This window comes from Papaver somniferum, unplaced genomic scaffold (genome assembly GCF_003573695.1).
Source record: "Papaver somniferum cultivar HN1 unplaced genomic scaffold, ASM357369v1 unplaced-scaffold_21, whole genome shotgun sequence".
NCBI lineage: Eukaryota > Viridiplantae > Streptophyta > Magnoliopsida > Ranunculales > Papaveraceae > Papaver > Papaver somniferum.
In genome coordinates this window covers 6,592,142-6,612,287 of record NW_020631041.1, presented here as the reverse complement: position 1 = coordinate 6,612,287, position 20,146 = coordinate 6,592,142, and the positions used below count along the sequence as shown (strand labels likewise).

Below are 20,146 nucleotides of genomic sequence, written 5' to 3'. Positions count from 1 at the left end.
TGAACTGATAGCAAAATCAGTGTATTCTGTGTTGCTTCTGTATCCCAAATATCCTTCCTTTACACTTCTACTACAATGGATTTGTTTCAATTTTATAATTTTTTATTGTCTCCTGTTATATGCCATGTTTAGTGTCATGTGAACCCTTTTGATTGTTCCATATGTTTGGTTAGAATTTGCTATCGCCTTATGCCTTTAGTCCCACCTTTAAGTTATGATTTTCCAAATAAATATTGTGATAAACTTTACACTTCTCTTGCAATGCATCTGTGTTTAGTTTTATCCATTTTGCCTGTCTTTGTGTGCCGTGTTTGTTTCATGTGAAGTCTTTGACAGTTCCACGTGCTTGGTTATATTTGCTCTAAATGCGTCTTTAGCCCCACCTATATGTTATGGTTTTCTGATTGTAATTGTGTGTTAATTTATGTCTGCGCGAAACCACGCTCTGTCATACCAAATCACTTGCAGCCGTCAAAATTTAACTCCAACAACCACACAGGACAGCAGCAAGACCTTGTGCTCCCTGGATGAAGCAGAATTATCCCCTTACAGTTAGAGCGATCAGTTTATAATCATAATCACCAACATGTAATCAATCCAAATGTTGCTAGATCATCTTCAGGTGATTAAAAATTCAATTTTTTTTAAGTCCATTTCTATATTGATCTGCTTGTTTTGATTGATTACTGATTTTTGATTGATTACTGATACTAGAGCTCAGGTGAGTTAACATGGGTATGAGTTGTCTCTTGAATTTGGCATTTACTGATGCATTTTTTGATCATATTTTCATGATTGCCAAGTGTTTGTAATATATGAATCTGAAACATTTCCAAGGATCTTATTAGAATTATGTATGCACTTGCATTTCATCCTAAATTAGTAATGCATTTCAAGTATGTGCTTCTCGCCTTTGGTGGTTATTCTTATTATCTGCTTGTTTCTATGGGTCCTTAATTTAAGCTGTTTTTTTAAATTTCCCAGTAACATTTAACACATTTGGAGTGATGCATTCTAGCTGATAACCACTGTAATTTCTTAGTCATGTTTGTGAAAGGTGTATTGGATGACTGCTTACCATAAAATAGATGTAATGGGAACATTGGGAAGTAATATTTTTTCTACATTTTCCCCACTAAGCTTTATTCTTGTTCAACACTTAAAAGCGTCTCTTTGATGCAGGCGTCCTGACTCCACATTACAGAGAAGAAATTAATTTTCCAATGGAAAAGCTGCACTCAAGCCAAGAAAGGGTTTCCATATATTTTACATGCAAAAGATATATCCTGGTAAATTAAGCACAAGACTTGTTACTGGATATAAAACTTATAGTTAGTGTGTTATATATCAGTCCTTTCAAGAAACCTGAAATCAAACCTAACTCTTCCTTCTCTCTGGTGAAGATGAATGGAAAAACTTTAATTTGTGAACTTTGTTCGGATGTACCTGAACCATACACTGAACCTGTGAAAGAACCATCCAAGGAACCAGGTATGTATTTATAATGATTCTTCTCTCAAGTTAATTTTGTTTCTCTTTAGTTGGTGAGATTTTCCGGTTGATCAGTTTTCTTTTTGATTCTTTAGTGTGTACATGAGCGAGCAGAAGATGCCCTGAAGAATTTGGCTTCAATAGCAGATGATGAGGATGAGAATGAGAAATGTGAGTGACGATTATGAAGATGAATTACCTTTTGCGCGTTTCATTTGTGGACAGCCTTTTGTTGATCCCGTCGTTATCAAATTCAAGCATTATTTCTCCCAGCATAGTGCTCTTACGGTATTCATTTTTTTAACTTGAAATTCTTGCTTAATTCAAAGTGTTTGAAAAAAGCAGATGATGATGATGCAGAGGATGAGACTGGAAGAGCAAATGTGATTGATGATGATGAACACAAGCTGCGTTTTGCGTGTTTCATATGTCGATAATCTTTCGTGGATCCCATGGTTGCCAAATGCAAGCACTACTTCTGTGAGCATTGTGCTCTTTAAGGTACTTATTTTTTAACTGGAAATTCTCGCTTAATCTCAAATTTTTTGATGATATATGCTTATGTACGTAGTTGCATTTGCAAGTTGATAATATGTGTTATCATAATCATCCCGTGAAAAAATGACAATCACGATGATGTAGACATTCACATAGGAACCTGATACAATTTTCTTATGTAATGCTTTAGTTAGCTTGGGTGGTCTAAGATTTGTGTACTCGGTGGTCAAATACTTGCGTGTGCTTGTACATGCTAATTGTATGTGTGTTTTTGTACTCACTGTCACTTTGTTTGAATACCTATACTATTTTGTGAAACTATTTCAATGTATTGCACAAGTCTGTAACTGGAAACTATGTAATATAGTTGAGCTATTTAAATTGCAAATGTGTGTGCGACTTTTACTGGTTGCCTAGGGCATAGCTGCTTAGTTACATACATTAGCGAGGGGACAACTGAATCACACATGGCCTTGATTTCCTGGGAGAGTTCTAATTGTCACAAGTCATCAAAAGGGAACTACGGATCGTTTGGTAGGCCATGGTGGTGATTGAAATTTGAAATGTCCAAACCAAAGCCATTCGACATTCCTTACACTCATTGGCGCCGTAAATAAGGAGGAAATATTGTATTTGGAAAAGGGTCTTAGTACATACACAAAAATTAGTTTAAAAAAATCGGTAACTAACCATAGTTTCACGACGTCACATCTAGATAATCTGGTGGTCAAGGAGCTGCCAGATCATTTTTGATCTCGCGCCGCGAGATCAAATTTTTTTTCCTGTGCTGTGTGCCTTTGATATGAACCAGTGAATTCTGTGTCAGTTCCCTATCTCCAGTTGGGCTTGCTGTTTTTTTAGTCTGAATCAGTGTATTCTGAGTTGCTTCTGTATCCCAAATGTCCTTCCTGTACACTTCTCCTGCAATGGATTTGTTTCAATTTTATAATTTTTTATCGTCTACTTTATACACCATATCTCCTTTTATATGCCATGTTTGTGTCATGTGGACCCTTTTGGTTATTCCATATGTTTGGTTAGAATTTGGGAATTTGCTATCGCCTTATACCTTTAGTCCCACCTCTTAAGTTATGATTTTCCGAATAAATATCTCCTGCAATGCATTTTGTGTTTAATTTTATCATTTTGCCTGTCTTTGTGTGCCATGTTTGCATGTGCTTGGTTATATTTGCTCTAAATACGCCTTTAGCCCCACCTATAAGTTATGGTTTTCTGATTGTAATTGTGTGTTAATTCTGGTTTAATATAGGTCTGCACAAAACCACGCTCTATGGCATACCAAATCATTTGCGGCCGTCAAAAATTACCTCCAACAAACACACAGGGGAGTAGCAAGACCTTGTGCTCCCTGGATGAAGCAAAATCATCCCCACTTACAGTTAGAGTGATCGGTTCATAATCATAATCAATCCAAATGTTGCTAGATCATCTTCAGGTAATCTTTTTAAGTGAATTCTATATTGATCTACTTGTTTTGATTGATTACTAATAGTAGAGCTCAGGTGAGTTGATGGGGGTATGGATTATCTCTTGAATTTGGAGACCAATGCATTTTTTGATCGTATTTTCATGATTGCCAAGTGTTTGTAAATTTGAATCTGAAAACATTTCTAAAGATCTTATTAGAATTACGACACACTTGCATTTCATCCTAAATTAGTAATGCATCTCAAGTATGTGTACCAGTATATTCTTGACATTTTCTTTCTGTAGACGTGGTCAAACTTTAGTGTGTTTGTTACTTATTGTGCTTCTCGCGTTTGGTGGTTATTCTATTTTTCCGCTTGTTCCTATGGGTCCTTAACTTCCCGGTAACATTCATTAGAGCATCACCAATACAAGGGGTCAAGGTCATCCTATTTTATAGTAAGCTGTCATCCACATACACCTATTTCATAATGACGATCGCATGAAACAATGTATGTTATCATCCTGTGCAACAATGACAATCGCGTTGATGTAGACATTCACGCAGGAAGCCGATACAGTTCTCTTGTATAATGCTTTAGTTAGCTTGGGTGGTCTTAGATTTTACTAGTTACAGTACGTTTAATTTCATCACTGTAAACTAATCCACCGAAAGGCACTGGACCCCTGAAACCTTGGTCACGTCTCACTCTAGTCAGCTTAGTACAAAGGCTTTTCACCATGACATTTAAATATGGTTGAGCTATTTAGATTGCAAATGTATGTGCTGTGTGCCTTTAATGTGAACCAGTGGATTCTGTGTCAGTTCCCTATTTCTAGTTTGGTTTGCTGTCTTTTAGGTCTTAATCAGTGTAGCTTCTGTATCCCCAGTGTCCTTCCTTTACACTTCTCCCAAAATGGATTTGTTTTCAATTTTGAAATTTTGATTGTCTCCTGTTGTATGCCGTGTTTGTGTCATGCGAACCCTTTTGATTGTTCCATATGTTTGGTTAGAATTTGCCATCGCCTTATGCCTTAGTCCACCTTTAAGTTAAGATTTTCTGAATATATATTATACTAGTAAACTTTACACATATCCTGCAACATCATATGTGCTTAGTTTTATCCATTTTGCCTGTCTTTTTTCTGCCATGTTTGTTCTTGTGAAGTCTTCGATAGTTCCACGTGCTTGGTTATATTTGCTCTAAGTACGCCTTTAGGCCTGCCTGTAAGTTATGGTTTTCTGATTGTAATTGTTTGTTAATTTTGGTTTAATTTAGGTCTGCACGAAACCACGCTCAGTGAAATACCAAATCACTTGCAGCCGTCAAAAATTACCTCTAACAACCACACATGGCAGCAACTAGACCTTGTGCTCCCTGGATGAAGCAAAATCATCCCCCCTTACAGTTTAAAGTGACCAGTTCATAATAAGAATCATCAGCTTGTATTCAATCCAAGTGTTGCTAGATCATCTTCAGGTGATTAAAAATTCTATATTGATCTACTTGTTTTGGTTGATTAGTAGTGATAGTAGAGCTCAGATGAGTTGATGTGGGTATGGGTTATCTCTTGAATTTCGAGATTAATGCATTTTTTGATTGTATTTTCATGATTGCCTAGTGTTTGTAAATATGAATCTGAGAACATTTCTAAGGATCTTACTAGAATCATGTGCACACTTGCATTTCATCCTAAATTAGTACTGCATCTCAAGTATGTGTACCAGCATACTCTTGGCATTTTCTTTCTGTAGAGTTGGTCAAACTTTAGTGTGTTTGTTACTTTTTGTGCTTCTAGCGTTTGGTGGTTATTCTTATGTTCGGCTTGTTCCTATGCTGCCTTAATTTCCAGGTAACATTCAACATATTTAGATGCATTCTAGCTGATAACCACTGCAATTTCTTAGTAACTTCGCTACCAGCCTCACCACCTGACCATTATAGCTTGCGAAATGACAATATCGAAGTCTATTGAAACGAGAAATATCCATAACAATTTAGGATATGATAATTGTTGGCCGATTCAATGGATCGATTTCATTGAAACGAGAGTTAGTGAATGACCATCTAGGATCAAAGATTTCTGATTTAGACTCTAGTTTATAAGAAATAAAAAATACTATTTCCGTTTCAGGAAAAAATGATACTTTCACTACTTTATTTTTACTCTTTTATTTTTGCCAAATTGGAAAAAGTAAAAATATCACTTTTCTAGAAGCAGAAAGTAGGTTCCTTTTATTTTAGCATGGTAAAAAGGAGAGCGGGTCCCACTATTAGTAGATATTTTGCATGCTACTAGAATATGGCCGTAGATGGAGTGACTCAAAAGCCAAGTGCATAAATCTGGTCATGGTGATTTTCCACTCTGAAGTACTACTCAAAGTGTATGGGAATTCTTCCGAGAGGAAAATTCCTAGACATTTCCCATTTGACCTCTTCTTCTTCTTCATCACCTGCATATTTTTCTAATATCAACTCCCATCACTGGTATAAATTCTTTACAAAGGTCTGTAAAAAATAGCAAAAGAGGAAGAAGAAGAGTCTGTTTTGGGTAGTTCGAAATTTTCTGAAGATGTCTTGTTTTTCAAGAAGAAATACTAAGGCTAAGGAGACTGATGCTGATCAGGTTGTACCACCAGCTCTTGTTGAGATTGCTCCATTCCTTCGCGTTGCTGATGAAGTTGAAGCACGTTACCTAGAGTGGCATATCTGTGTAAGTTTTCTTTCTCTTTTTTTGGGGATTTCTTTTCTCTTCAAGTATACTGCAAGTTATGATAATTGGTAGCTTAATTATCAGTTAGAAAATGAACCCATGAGTAGAATTTTGTAAAATGTTGAAAACAATTAGGATAAGGTGTTCTTGAATATGCAATTTCATTTTGGTTTTCTATTAAATATATGGAATCTGTAGTGTAATTCCACTAGTATTGGCTGAATTAGGACTGGCTAAGTTTAATGAAATGCATGTTGGAAGTGATTTTGTGATCATAAAATTGATCGAAATGGAATTTTAACATGGATTGCGACCTGGTGAAAATCGATCTCTATGTAAATTGCACTGGCATAAGAAGAATAAAACACTACCACCACCACCACTCAACTCAAGGGGATGTGGAGGTTGATAAATAACTGCATATGAGACATCTTTAAGGTAAGGCTCTTATGTCTAAATAAAACCAAAATGCCCAACTGTGATCTCACAAAATGCACCTACTTGCCTTTACATTTTCGAGAGCTGTGACAATAGATAACCTATGGGGTAAAGCTCTTCAATCATGAAAGTGATCTGGCAAGAGATTGATCCAATAAATTCTAGACTCACATTTGCTGTCTATCACTGCTATCTCTTCTCCCTCTTAGTTATGTGTTTAGGCCCTGGCCTGCGCTGTAGTGCAGGCTCACAAGATAGACCAAGAACAGCTCGTATAAAACAATAACTAGCTAGCCTGACTGAATGTACTCATAAAAGAACCACTTAAATTAATTTATCACAGAAGATGTCTTTTCGTCATTCTGTAATTGCTGATGCGATGTACAAGTTAATATAATGTTGCATTGATCGTGTTTATTAGTGTCTTCATAGTTGCTTTTGAGGTTACTCTTTATTATTGTTTGGAGAACCTGATATGGGGTTTTGGTGTTGTGAGTAGGTCGATTTTATGCCTTTGAGAAAGCTCAAAAGTTGGATCCAGCTTCAAGTGGACGAGGTGTTAGCTCATATAAGTCTGCTCTTTTACAACGTCTAGAAAAGGTGAGCGTTCTTCTTTTTCTGTCAATCAATCTATTTACTTGTACAATTCACTATTAGCATATACTTGCCGTTCTTTGTACCCTTAATGATCGGAAGATTAGCTGTCAAAAGATTAGCATGCTAGAAGAGCTCCTATTTACACTATCAGGTGACTCAGGTCTAATAAAGGGCGTGCATAAACCATAATGCTAGAGGAGAGCAGCATAGGTTTCACTCATCTCCATAGATTTACCAGGATTTCTGTACTTCTAGACACAATCACTGCCTAATAATATACGCCTATTAACTTGCTGAAAAACACCGTCAATTACCATTTCTTAGAAATGTAGGTTGTGTGAGAAAAAGTAACCTGCTTGATCTCTGCATGTGCAATTCGATATCTTGCACTTTATGAAGTTCTTTTACTTTCTTTATGTTGACAGTCCGATCTCTTGTCACCCTTTTACAGGAAGACGTACCCACCTTAATGGGAAGAGTGAAAAAGACTGACGCACGTGAGATTAAGAGTTTTTACAAGCAGTACCACCGGAGTTTCATGGAATCATTGCAGAAGGCTGCTGATAAAGCTTATCATACAGAACTCAGAAAGGCGTGGCAAACTGTTGGTGTCCTATGCAAGTCTGTGAACCTGAAACAAGCGGTTCAAGTAGCTGATGGTTTAAAGTTAGCAGTACCCCCACCTCCATTTCCACCTCATCCTTAGAGCATGGCGCATGGAAATTATGGCAACTTGAAAAAGGAAATTAGTAGCTGTAACTACCGAGTATTATTGTGTATTTAAGGACAGATTACCTACGTTCTTGATATGTGCACTGAATGTTAATATTATTGTTATTGATTTATCAACCAGGTAGAAATGTTGTTAACCAAAGTTTGCTAGGTGCTTTGGCTACTCATCATATGTCTGTTCTCCGTTTTCCCATACGTTGAAGTCAGAAGCCGAAATCAGAAACTATTTTCCGATACGTTGAAGTCAGAAGCTGAAATCAGAAGCTAAAACTATTTTGCTTTATAAAAAATTAACTTTTCGACTCTAACTTTTCAATTTTCAAAAATTAGTTTGACCACACAATTCCAAAACAATTTCTTGAAGCAAAAATGTTACCTCTTGTTAAATAAAAACATTTTGCTTGTAACTTTTACTCCGGGAATCTTAATAAACTTCCGACTTCTACGGAGTTTGTCCACCAGAATTTTTGCCATAAAGCCTAATGGGTCTGATTGAAGGAACAGTAATTTGCCAAAAGGATTTGTAAAACTTATTAGGTTTGTAAATCTTTTTTTTTTCTCTGAAAAGTAATATTAACAAGAGAACCAGATGACACATGATGAGAAGTTATGAGACACATGTACATGAAATCTAGAAGTAGAGAACCAAGTGGTTCCAACCCATCATAGAAATGTCTCAACAACAACCCTTTACAGGACATTAGAAGATTTTTTTTTACATATATCTTGACTCTTCATGCCCCACTAATAACTTCTTTAGTGATCAAATCAGGACTCTCCAAATGTTGTTGATGTCTCCATGATTGTGAAGTTGTCAGAAGTGGCCACAAATAGTGTAGTCTCTCCTTCCTGGACTTTCTTACCACAAGCTTCGTTCGTTGGCGGAGAACACCATTCATAGCCTTCATGTAATTGCTCGAGTCGTGATCTCTTAGAATTGTTCCTTCTGAACCGTAAGCTGTAGGATCACTCAAAGTCTCTAATGGATGAGGAGAATTGAGAAAAGCTTTTAAGGCACTTTTTATGCCCAAATGTGAACCACATTGAGTCTTGTCCAAGGCATATAAGGCTCCCCCAGGTGGCAGTAGAGGGTGTGAGGGAGATAGTTTCTCATCTGGTTGTAGAATGAATAACTGACCCAACGGAGTATACAACATTTTCTGCACAGACAACAACAAATATGGTACAACAGTTAGCAAAATAAACTGAAATCTTCAGTCTGAATTCTGGTGCAAGATGTCTTGTTTCGGCAATTCATCTGTTAGTCTTAGTTTTTTTCAGCAACCTGCTGTTTTATCTGTGACACTATGCTTCGGGTAGGTTAGGAAGTAGGATAAAAGAAGGTCCAGAGAAAACTTACATTTTTATTGAGGCAAGGATGGGAACGGAAGGTTCCATTGAGACGCTTTAGTACTTGTGCCACATGGTTAGGGTAGTTGCAAGAGAAGGCTCTTGGCACAATATCTCTGTGCATCATAACAGAATGAACATGATTCTCATCCAATCCCAATTCTTCGAGGACACGGTGACCTCCGCAGAATACAGATGGAGAGCCAAAGGTGACAACTGGTAGTAGAGTTGATGATTCCAGTACCCCTCTGGATAAAAGCATTAGGTTGACCAGGAGTGATAGGCTTCCTCCAAGGGAATGACCAATGAATCTAATTTTCGCGAGATCTCCATATGTTCTCAAGTGGTTTAAGATTTCTGGCATGAATTGCTCATATATACCCTTTGCTGCTTCATAAATGCCTCTGTGAACTAAAACGTCTGTCCCCTGCAAGATCCACATTAAAATAGATTCTCAGTTATTGATCATCCACGACCATCATGGGTTCTAATTTAGGTGACAGCAAAATAATTTACCTCAAATTTGGTGGGTTCAAAAAAGAGGTTTGCCTGCCAAGATGCCAGCGAGTCTGAACCCTGCATTTTAAGTGATAACGGCGTGAGTAAAGTAAACAGGGCATCATTCAGGTAGATCTATACATCATGCTAGCATTATAATATGCCATTGTCTTTGCATTACAATCATCAGAATCTGAAACACCAAGAAGTTGAAATACCTGAATGATGAAGCAACGAGTAAACGTGCTTGGATCATCACAAATGAACCATTCACAAGGTGAGGAATGTAATGACTGGAGTTCCTTAGCTGCTTCCTGCTTTACATTTTCCTCAGCAGCCACCATGGTGGTCATCGTTGAAGCTGCAACATAAGCTGCAACCTCAGGTTTCTTGTATACTCGAGGTGAGCACTCACCGCCATATTCCTCTCGCATCTTAATCTGTCTCTCTACCTCCGCATCCTCGTCCATAGAGGGAGGACTGTATCCCAACGAAAGCAGACCCTTTGCACGAGAATGAACGTAAGTTGCTGCTGATGCAGCAATGTTATAAGCTACAGATGGTCGGGCAAGACGCTTGGGCTGTTCATAATACGCCAGTACTTGTTCATCAATTAAAGAAGCGGAGATGGGTATGTCACTCATTGTGGAGCCTTGATCGAGCTTCACTTTCAGTGCAGCTTCAGCTTTCTTCTCCAAGGAAGATGTCACAAAATGTAAGTTGTAATATTTCCTCAAGTCTTGAGCCTGGCAGGGTAACAATATTCCAAATTTGAGATTAAACACTCTCTTGCATGGCTTTCACCATCACCTAGTCAGACCCTAAGAATTTAAACAGACTTAAAATTAGGTAGACATGCGGTACCTTGATTTCAGGTATCGCATATGCCATGTTGCAGAGAAAAGCCAGCTGAGAATACAGTTTCGTGTCAGACAATGGAACTCTTGTCAACAACTTGGAGAAAGTTTCTCTATCAAAACTCACTTCTTCTTCCTCAAATTCGGAATCATAATTGGCCTCGCAACCTCCTACATGGTCATAATCATCCTCCTCTTCTTCGATTGTTTGATCATACGGTTGTCGATTCTTCCACTGGCTTCTAAGCTCTAAAAGTCTTTCCACCCAATTAGCTCTCTTCTCCTGCTCCCTCTCTTTTTCCTCCTCGTAATGATGTTCATGTTCCTCCACTTCCTCCCTCTCATGATGCTCAACTAGTTTCATTTTTTCCGTTTCGAACAAAAGCGACCGTACCTTATTTGGTAGCAACGAACTTGAAATTTGGAATTGATGAAATATACCCACTGATGACTTGCTAGTTCTCAATTTCGACTCTGTTGATGTTGCACGAATCGAACACCGAAGTTGCGGATCGGAATGTGATCTCCGTAAACTTGCACGTTGACATAATTCCATGTTGGAATGCGATCGACACAAATTACCATTGTTGTTGTGCTCTTTACAAATATCTTTTTTTGCTGCTGCAATTTGAGATGTTGATATGCTCATTGAAGTGCAACCCATCTTTTGTTCTTCTTCTTCCCTCTACAATTTCAAGAAAACCTGTAAAATTATTGCAGATTCCATTAGTGATATGAACAGAAACCTTCTTCCTTCCTCTCCCTCTCTGGATTTGCAGTGATGGTGTAGAGAGAGAGGGAGAGAAGTTCTTAAAGTTTGTTGAGGGAAAAGATGCTCACATTCTTTGAAATTGAAACCAAACAAAATAAACGGTTTTTCCTAAGAAAGTTGATTAAAATGTACTAATTAGGATCATGTGACCTTGATTATATCATTCTTTTCTGAATTTGACCAAAATAATTATGTGACATCTGACTAATTTACCCTTCACCAGCAGTGATAATCAGGGGTAAATCCGTACTTTGAGATATTATACTGGGCCCTTGACACTTAAGAATTCAAAATAACCAGCCCATTTTGGGTCCACTCAAACCAGCTAATCGCTAATCATGTTCTTCTTCCATAATAATCTTGCATAGTTGGCTTTTCCAAATTACAGCATCACTTGCTTTCTTTAACGTGCAAGATTATGTATACTAATGCGTACTATCAATAAAAAGGAAACCGAAAAAAAAGATACTGATAGCACTAACTTTAATCAGAATTTATGATCTCATCTGCTCGTCTGTTCAGAAATTAACAAATTCTGATGTACGAAATGCAGAGGAGAACATTTTACGTGTTAGAAAATGAATTAGGTGAGAATAACAAGAAGAAGATTAGGTTTTGTGCTAATTAGTCCTAGTTATCATGCTATAATCCATAGACACAAACAAGAATTGATCTTTGTGATTAATATCTCCATCAACCTCATTTCCACTACATTATAGTAAAACCATGAGACACGTTAAGGACAAGTAGACAACCTACATTTGTATTTTTACTAAAAGATAAATTTTTCAAGAAAATAATATTCGGATTTTAGGTCCTTTATTCATTCATAATAATCCTAACTAATCAGTCTTTGGAGTTTCCAAATATTCATAGACAATATTTGTAGTTTTGTTTGACAAGTTATTGATTAAAATTTCTTAGCAACTTAGACCTAATCTAGTTTAATGAAAAATCAAACCAAATTAAATGATATTTAAGACAGAAAATAAACTTTCCATGTAACACCACGTGGTGTACGTAGCCTATAGTCTTTATTAGTTGTTGAGAAATTAAAAAAAAAAAATTGAAGGTGAAAAAAAAATGAATAATCAAATCATCTTCTCTACATAACAAATGTGTGATCATAACCACCATTGTTTTTGATGATCAATGATGGTGACGATGAATGCTTCGATCGAAATCATCCATTTTAATACTTTGGTGAAATCTATTCATAAAATTAAAGGAAATCAAAAGTTAAACAATTAATTGGTGGTAAACTGGTAATGCATGTAATGGTATTTCGAATATTTGTGCTGATATGATCGGTCTGACCGATGATCAAAAAATTCACTGGCTGGAAAATAAGATTGATACACATCTTACCTGATATTTTTTTGATGATTTATTTGGCCAACGTTGATGAACAATTGACAATTGATTAAGCTTGGCGAACGTCGCAGAAGAGATAAATTCAATCTTCTCCTCCCTTACATTGCATTTCTAGATGATCCGGTAGAATAATCTCAAACTATTCCATCTTTTGCTGCGAAAGTCCATAGAAAGTACGGCATTTCGGGGCTAGTAGGTAACCTACGAAAGAATGTTGCTTCTTAGAGACTTAGATCCGAATGATGGGATGTTGTTACATATCACATCATGTAGTGATCATCGAAATAAGAAAATGAAGATAGATCTTAAAATTGGAATGAGTGATACGATCGAATTATGAAAGTTAAGGAAATTGGGTCATCAATTAGTTTCTTTATATAGTATAAGCGAGAGGAGGAATCTAAAGAATCTAAGCACGTGACGTTCTTTCTCTTAGCACCAAGGCTGAACACCTTTCGTTTAACACTATTTAATTTTGTCAACGAAGGTTCAAAGAGTCATGCTCTCAGCCCACTCGAGTGCATAACATTTTGTTTTTGTCACCAAAGGTTCAAATAGTTATCCTCTCCGCGCACTCGAAGAGGGAAGAGTCGTGGTGTGAGCACTCCATGCCCCCATAATCTTTTGTTATAGGGATGGGTAGTAAGGAAGTTTTCTCTAAAGATTGGAAGTTTTCTTTTTTATGTGCATCTCTATCTGACACCTTAAAGATGTAATATGATGGCTTAAATGTATTTTTATGCGCTGGAGGGCATCCCAACGAACTCTCGTCTTTGGTTTTATATATTTATTTTTTATTGATCTGATGCCGGCGAGTTTTGAAAATCTGTGCTACGGTGGCACCTGCTTCTTTGTTTTTATATTTAAAACGTCCCTTACCCCCTTGTATAACGACATAATGATACTATGCAGTGCTCAATGCATGGGGCATCGGGGGAAATGAAGTTGAGTAATTAAGGGGAGCAGCAAGAAGTGAAAGACAAATGTGCGGATGCATGTTAACAAGAAAAGGTTTCAAGATTACACATTTCACTCAAGCAGACGCACACAGTCTTTTCTCGTGGGCAGAGAGAAGAAACCGAGGTCATAAACAGAAAGAGAGTTCCTCTTCTTACTCACCTGCAGCTTCAACGGCCACAAATAGCTGTGCACCAACACTTTTTATTTCTCATGCAGGTGTCAATACCAATGTAGTTAGGTCTGTCTTTTCTCTGGAACTATGCATGAATCAGGTGCTGAAATGAAAATGCGGTTAGTGGTTCAGAATGTAGCTTCCAAGTGGTATGTATGTTGTGGGTAGTTGAGACAATTAGGACTTAAACCCACACTAAGGCCATATATATGAGCCTTTAAATTTTATATACAGTAGAAGCTTTTGACGTTTTGTGACCCCTCATTTCTTGAAAAAAATATTTGAAATTTTATTTTATTTGTAGTCCTTGGATGAAATTGGTGCCATTTGATTTGTGTGTGATCTCAAGGCGGGTGCATCTGCTAGACTCAATACGTATTCATCTAGCAAGAGTTCGATATGCAATGCAGAGCCGATCCCGTGTATTAGGGCCTTGTGCGAACTTAATCACACGGCCCTTTTATGGTCAGAGCCAATAAAAGAAAAAAAAATGATCGACTCAGAGCCAAATTTTGTATGCAAAAATATTTTAACAACATAAATAATTCCTTTCAATACTTGTTACTAATGTTACAACATTCTGTGTTGATAGCAACAATAAAAGAAAAATAAGTAGTACAAGTTTGGTATCCCCTCCAGTGAATAGTTTTAAACTCAATATGGATGCTTCTTTTAATCTTGACACTTCTAAATTTGCTATTGAACTAATAATCCGAGATTACACAGGAAAAAGCTGGGCCATCAGGGAAAGATACTTTCCATGAAGGAATAGATTGTGAGCATGCATAATATTTAGCCATGAAAGAAGCAATTTTGTGGGTCAAAGAATGCAATCTCAACAATGTTATTTTGGAAAGTGATAACTTGAATGTAGTAAACTCTATCAGACAGACAACTTCTTCAGTACTTTGGATGAATCAAGCAATTATCGAAAACATAAAACTAATGCTGGCCGATGCTTCAAATTTTGCTGTAAATCATGTAAAAAGATCGGCTAGGTAGCTCATGGTATATCTAAGAAGACTAGTATCATATTAAAGTGATAGATTGTAATCAGAGGATACTAGTTTCATAATATCTTCTGGGAAATTACAAGTGAAGTAACCTTGGTCTTTCACGTAGGTCCAGCCAAATTTCATGTTAACATTGTGCTCTTTACTAACCTTGGTTTTTATCTGAACTGTTCTTCACAAAAGCTTCTTATATGTGTATATGAACAGTTCGGCATGAAATTTCAAGCAGAACCTAGTCACAGATAGAGATGCATAGGGGTTCGGCGTATTCGATAATCATATTATGTGCCGAACCTAGCACATTTACGAGGTTCGGCTATTACGATATTCTCAATATGTGTCGAACCAATAACAATATTTTAACCCAAAAAATAACAAATTGATGTTCGGCTCATACGATTTTTGAAATATAAGCCGAACCAGTAATTATTTTTTTTCCGGACTATTCAGGATGTTGTTCGGCGTACTATGAAATTTTCATATAAGCCGAACTAGTGTCTAGAAAAAGGGTTGGAATTGAAAATTATAGGTTCGGCGCATGCAATAAACATATTCAGTGAGCCGAACCGTTCATCAATTGGTAGATTCGGCTCATAGATGTTATCCGAACCTTAACTTGTTTCGCCGAACCATGATCCAAAAAATCATCTAAACAACCTTTATAATTCTGAAAATTATCTGAATCACTAAACAAAATATTTAATCACTAATCAATATTACTAACACTAATACGTAAAGGGCAGATTTGCCATTAAAAAATTTTTGGGTTAAGGAGTAATCTGATTTCGCTATTTCACAACCTTTTTCGTCTTTATGCAGTATGCCTAGTAAGATTTCAGTATGCCCAAAATCAGGGTTCAAAGTAAATGGGAGTCAGAGTTAGATAAGTAAAATTGGGCTTAGTTTTTGTGCTTGGAAAAAAGGCCTTGGCCTGAGATGGGCCATATGCGTCGCACCTCCTGCACCCCTCAGGCTCGGCTCTGATGCAATGTAACGTAGCTTGATCAAGTTATAAAAGAAATATTCTCACATCCAAGAAATCATATGAATGATTTTTTAGGGACCATGGTTTTTTTGAGGGGACAATGGTTTTATTAGGCCACCTTCCCTATAGTTATAAGTGGTGTCCTAAAGCGTTGAAATGACTGACCTACCCTTAACCTAATTTAATTTAAAACCAACCTAATAACCACCTCCTCCTCCCAGCACCACCGCCCACCACCGCCGATTACCACCACCACCACCTCCGATTATCACCACCACCAACAACCGCCGATTACCACCACCACCTCCGATTATCACCACTACCAACCATTGATTACCACCAACACCTCTATATATATATAACTTAATTTAAAACATTAAGAAAGATATTCTCACAAATCTATTACTTGTCATTCGTTTTTGGTCGAATAAATGAGAAGTAATCACCAAAATGAGTTGAAAATGGAAGTTGCAGAAAGGTTTAATGGAATGTTTTTTTTTCAGAGAAAAGTTCGGTAACGTCGCGAAAAATAAGCCTCTGCCGAACTTTTAGTTTGGTTACGTCGCAAAACGTTCGGTTTCGTCGCAAAAAGTTCAGTTATCACGAATTAATTTTTTCTTAACCGAACTTCTTGTATTAGAACAACACAAGTCCATAAGTTCGGTTCTTTCACAAAATAAGGATATCACCGAACTTTAAGTTCGGTTGGTAGAGCAGCACTGTAACTTTGGGTTTTTTTTTATCGGTAAGTTCGGTTAGATACGCTTTTGGATAAAAGTTTGCGAGCCAATCGAACTTCTTACACTTGGAATAATTTTATTTAACGTAAAGTTCGGTTGGATAGTTGGTCGGTATGAACTTTGCGTACCAACCGAACTATGTACAGTTGGTAAAATTTTATTTTCACGTAAAGTTCGGTTAGTTATTGTTTGCAAATTAACCGAACTTCTAGACCCTAAAGTTCGGTTACACTGCGGGCAAACCGAACATTACACCGTACGAAAAAAACCTCCATTAACGAGCGAGTTTGGTAACCTGCGTGTTTGGAAAACGTAACCGAACTACACTTTCAGGTGTGTTCGGTTAGATGTTCTTGACATATGGTAACCGAACTGGTCCAAATCTACATAAAAAATTCAATTTTTTTGAAAGTTTGGAGCAATTAAACCAACATTATCTAAGTTTGAAGCATACCTGATAACCCAAATGCTCTTCCTCCGGTTGTGGTTGGTAAAATCCATCATTTTCATCTTGATATTGAGTTTGGGAAGAATATAATCACCATCTAAGAAATAACTCGTATCCGGATTATTGTGAAGATTAACAAATACTCTAGGAGAGGAAGGAGATGAAGATTCAGATGTGCTATCATCAATTGAATCATCACTTGAATACTCAAGATTATTGAACTCATTTTTTTTTCCATGTGTTTCTTCTTCATCTTCTCTAACTTTACTCTCTCAATAATTCTACTTCTTTAGCTTAATGATTTCACTAATCATTACCCAAAATTAATCAGGATGGTAATTTAGGTATTAATATAAATATCTAGATAAGGGATGACCTAGATTTACTTCTAAATGTCTTACTAAAAATAGAACCATGGTCCCCCAACAAAACCATGGTCCCCAAAAATCGTTCAATCATATATGGTTACGTCTCACACTATTTGTGGTTAAGCCCAGGTAAATCATACATGGTCACGTCTCACATTGTTTGTGGTTTAGCCCGGCTAATACGAATATTCTTTTTTTCTTTTCATTGATAAAGAATTTGGTGTTAGCGAGTTTCAAATTCAGATCACGTCTCACATTATTAGTTAAGCCTAGATGACATGGATATTCATTTATTTATTTTTTCGACCGGTAAAGAATTTAGTGCTAGGGAAAGAGAATTCCTCTTCTCACTTACATGCAGCTTCAACGGCCCCAAATAACTCTGCACCAACACTTTTTATTTCTCATGCAGGTGTCAATATCAATGTAGTTAGGTCTGTCCTTTCTCTGGAACTATGCATGAATCAGGTGCTGAAATGAAAATGCGGTTAGTGATTCAGAATGTTGCTTCCAAGTGGTATGTATGTTGTGGGTAGTTGAGACAATTAGAACTTAAACCCACACTAAGGCCATATTCACGAAAGACTTTAAATTTTAAATACAGTAGAAGTGTTTGGCGTTTTGTGACCCCTAATTTTGTAGTCCTTGGTTGAAATTGGTGCCATTTGATTTGTGTGTGGATCTCTAGGCGGGTGCATCTGCTAGGCCCAATAAATATGCATCTATCAAGAGTTCGATATGCAATGTAATGGATCAGTAAAGGCCTGGTTCACATAAAACCAAACAACATATGGAAAGTAGGTGGTGGAAAGTCCATTAATGTGGTCTGAAAACTGGATACCCGGTTTTGATAAAAATCTGTTCGAGGGTTTGCCCATTAACACCAATCTAACATTTGTTACAGACTTAATTGATTGAAACAATAAGTGGAATTAAAATGCTCTTCAGTCTTGTTTTTCTCCTATTACTATCTCTAAAATTTTGAATATCAACTTATTCTCCATTATTGATAATTTGTTACATAAAGATGGGATAAGACAGAAGTTAATTAGGGATGGTAAATTCACAGTTAAGTTCGTATACGTTCAACTTAATAATCCTTTTGTGTCGTTAGAAGTAATCAGCATTCTAGAACTTTTTGGAAAAACCTATGGAGCTTAAAGGTTTCTCAAAGATCAAACTGTTCGTTTTGAAATGTTTGAATGATGCTTTACATGTTAACTATACTCTGTGTAGAAACACTAGAAAAGCCTCTAAAAGAAGTATTTTCTGTAAAACAGAGGATGAGTCAATGGAATATCTATTCTTTAAACGTCATTTTTCTAAATTTATTTGGATGTGGCCTCCTTGTCCTTCCCTTCTTTCCGTTTATTCAGACGACTCTTTTAAGGAACATTTCAGCTCTTGGAAAAATGGAGTTGCTCAAGGCATTTCCATGGAATCTGCGACGAAATGTTGGTTTGTCTATGGAATGAAAGATGTAATAGGGTGTTTAGAGATAATGCTAACTCCTCAATTACGGCTTCCCTTAGGATTCATAGGCACATTCAGTTCTGGACGCTTAGAGATGAACTTCTTAACACAAATGTTTTATTTCCAAGGGTGGTAACCACATTACTCAGTCAACCTAAATGTATCTTTCCAGGTCTAAATGAGTTGAAAGTTAATGTGGGTGTTGCTTGGAAATTGGATGTTAATTATAATACATGTGTTGTTATCGTGGTTCGTAATAATGTAGGTACTATGGAAGGAGCAAAAGCTGGACCAGAAACTACTTCTAGTGCAAAAGAGGCAGAAGCAGTGGGATCTCTTGAAGGAACCAGTTGGAAAAAAGAAGCAAAGATATCGTCATTTAGCATTGAAGGAGATTGTGAGAGAGTGGTGGATTAATTAAATGACACAAACAACAAAATTTTATGGCAGTGTAAATCTATTCTAAACAAAGTGAAGAAAATTGCTAATCAATGCGATGATCTTTTAGGTTTTAAGTATATCCCAATGGAGGTTAATATAGTTGCGGATATTCTAGCCAAAGAAGCAAGAAAATATGTGCATAAGGTTAAGGGTATATTTATTAAATACCCTTAGTTTTGACACCCAAAAAATATACCCTTATACAACAATAAATATACCTTTATCATTTAAAAAGCATATCCATTAAAATATAGATTACCTTAATACCCTCACTTATATAATATTTTTCTTTATTTCAAAATACAAAAAATTTATTTTTCTATGAACTTCACCGTCACCATTCCAACGCCACCATTCCACTACCACCAACAACACCGCCACCACCACAACCACCACCACCTACTAACCACCACCACAACAACCACATCCTCCATCGATGGTGTTGCCGCCACCGCCACCACTTCACCACCGTCATCACTCCGCCGCCACCACCACTCCGCTACCACTACTCTGCCACCCTGCCGCCGCTACCACCATCCACCACCACCGTCGCCACCGCCGCCACCACCACCACCGCTATCGCCACCACCACCAAATTTTGGTGTCAACAACTAAAGTTGATCCAAAATTAAAAGTTCAAAAAGTAACTTTATTAGTACATATTCAAGTTTTTGGGTATCAACAAAGAAAGTTGATCCCAATGAATGGAGCCAACAACCAAAGTTGATCCCAAAAACTGGTGTCAACAACCAAAATTTATCAACTTTCTTTGTTTAAGAAATAACCGAAAAATACT

General features: G+C 36.9%; 1 protein-coding gene and 1 long non-coding RNA gene across 3 annotated transcripts; one reads left to right on the top strand and one right to left on the bottom strand.

The window, feature by feature from the left end:
* Positions 1–6,169: 6,169 nt before the first annotated feature.
* On the top strand, positions 6,170–8,124 carry LOC113339740. Its single transcript, XR_003355105.1, has 3 exons — positions 6,170–6,570; positions 7,070–7,170; positions 7,619–8,124. It is a non-coding gene; the product is annotated as an uncharacterized LOC113339740 (long non-coding RNA).
* Positions 8,125–8,441: 317 nt separating this feature from the next.
* On the bottom strand, positions 8,442–13,058 carry LOC113339757 (phospholipase A1 PLIP1, chloroplastic-like). 2 transcript variants are annotated; one of them, XM_026584984.1, is made up of 6 exons: positions 12,745–13,058; positions 10,612–11,307; positions 9,966–10,493; positions 9,766–9,825; positions 9,260–9,676; positions 8,442–9,059 (listed from the first exon to the last, which is right to left on the bottom strand). In XM_026584984.1, the coding sequence occupies exons 2-6, from the start codon at positions 11,266–11,268 to the stop codon at positions 8,634–8,636; spliced, it is 2,088 nt and encodes a 695-aa protein (XP_026440769.1). In that variant the 5' UTR covers positions 11,269–11,307; positions 12,745–13,058; the 3' UTR covers positions 8,442–8,633. The 2 variants fall into 2 exon arrangements, with proteins under 2 accessions (XP_026440769.1, XP_026440768.1); XM_026584983.1 differs by lacking the exon at positions 12,745–13,058 and having other exon boundaries at positions 10,612–11,446.
* Between the last annotated feature and the right edge of the window lie 7,088 nt (positions 13,059–20,146).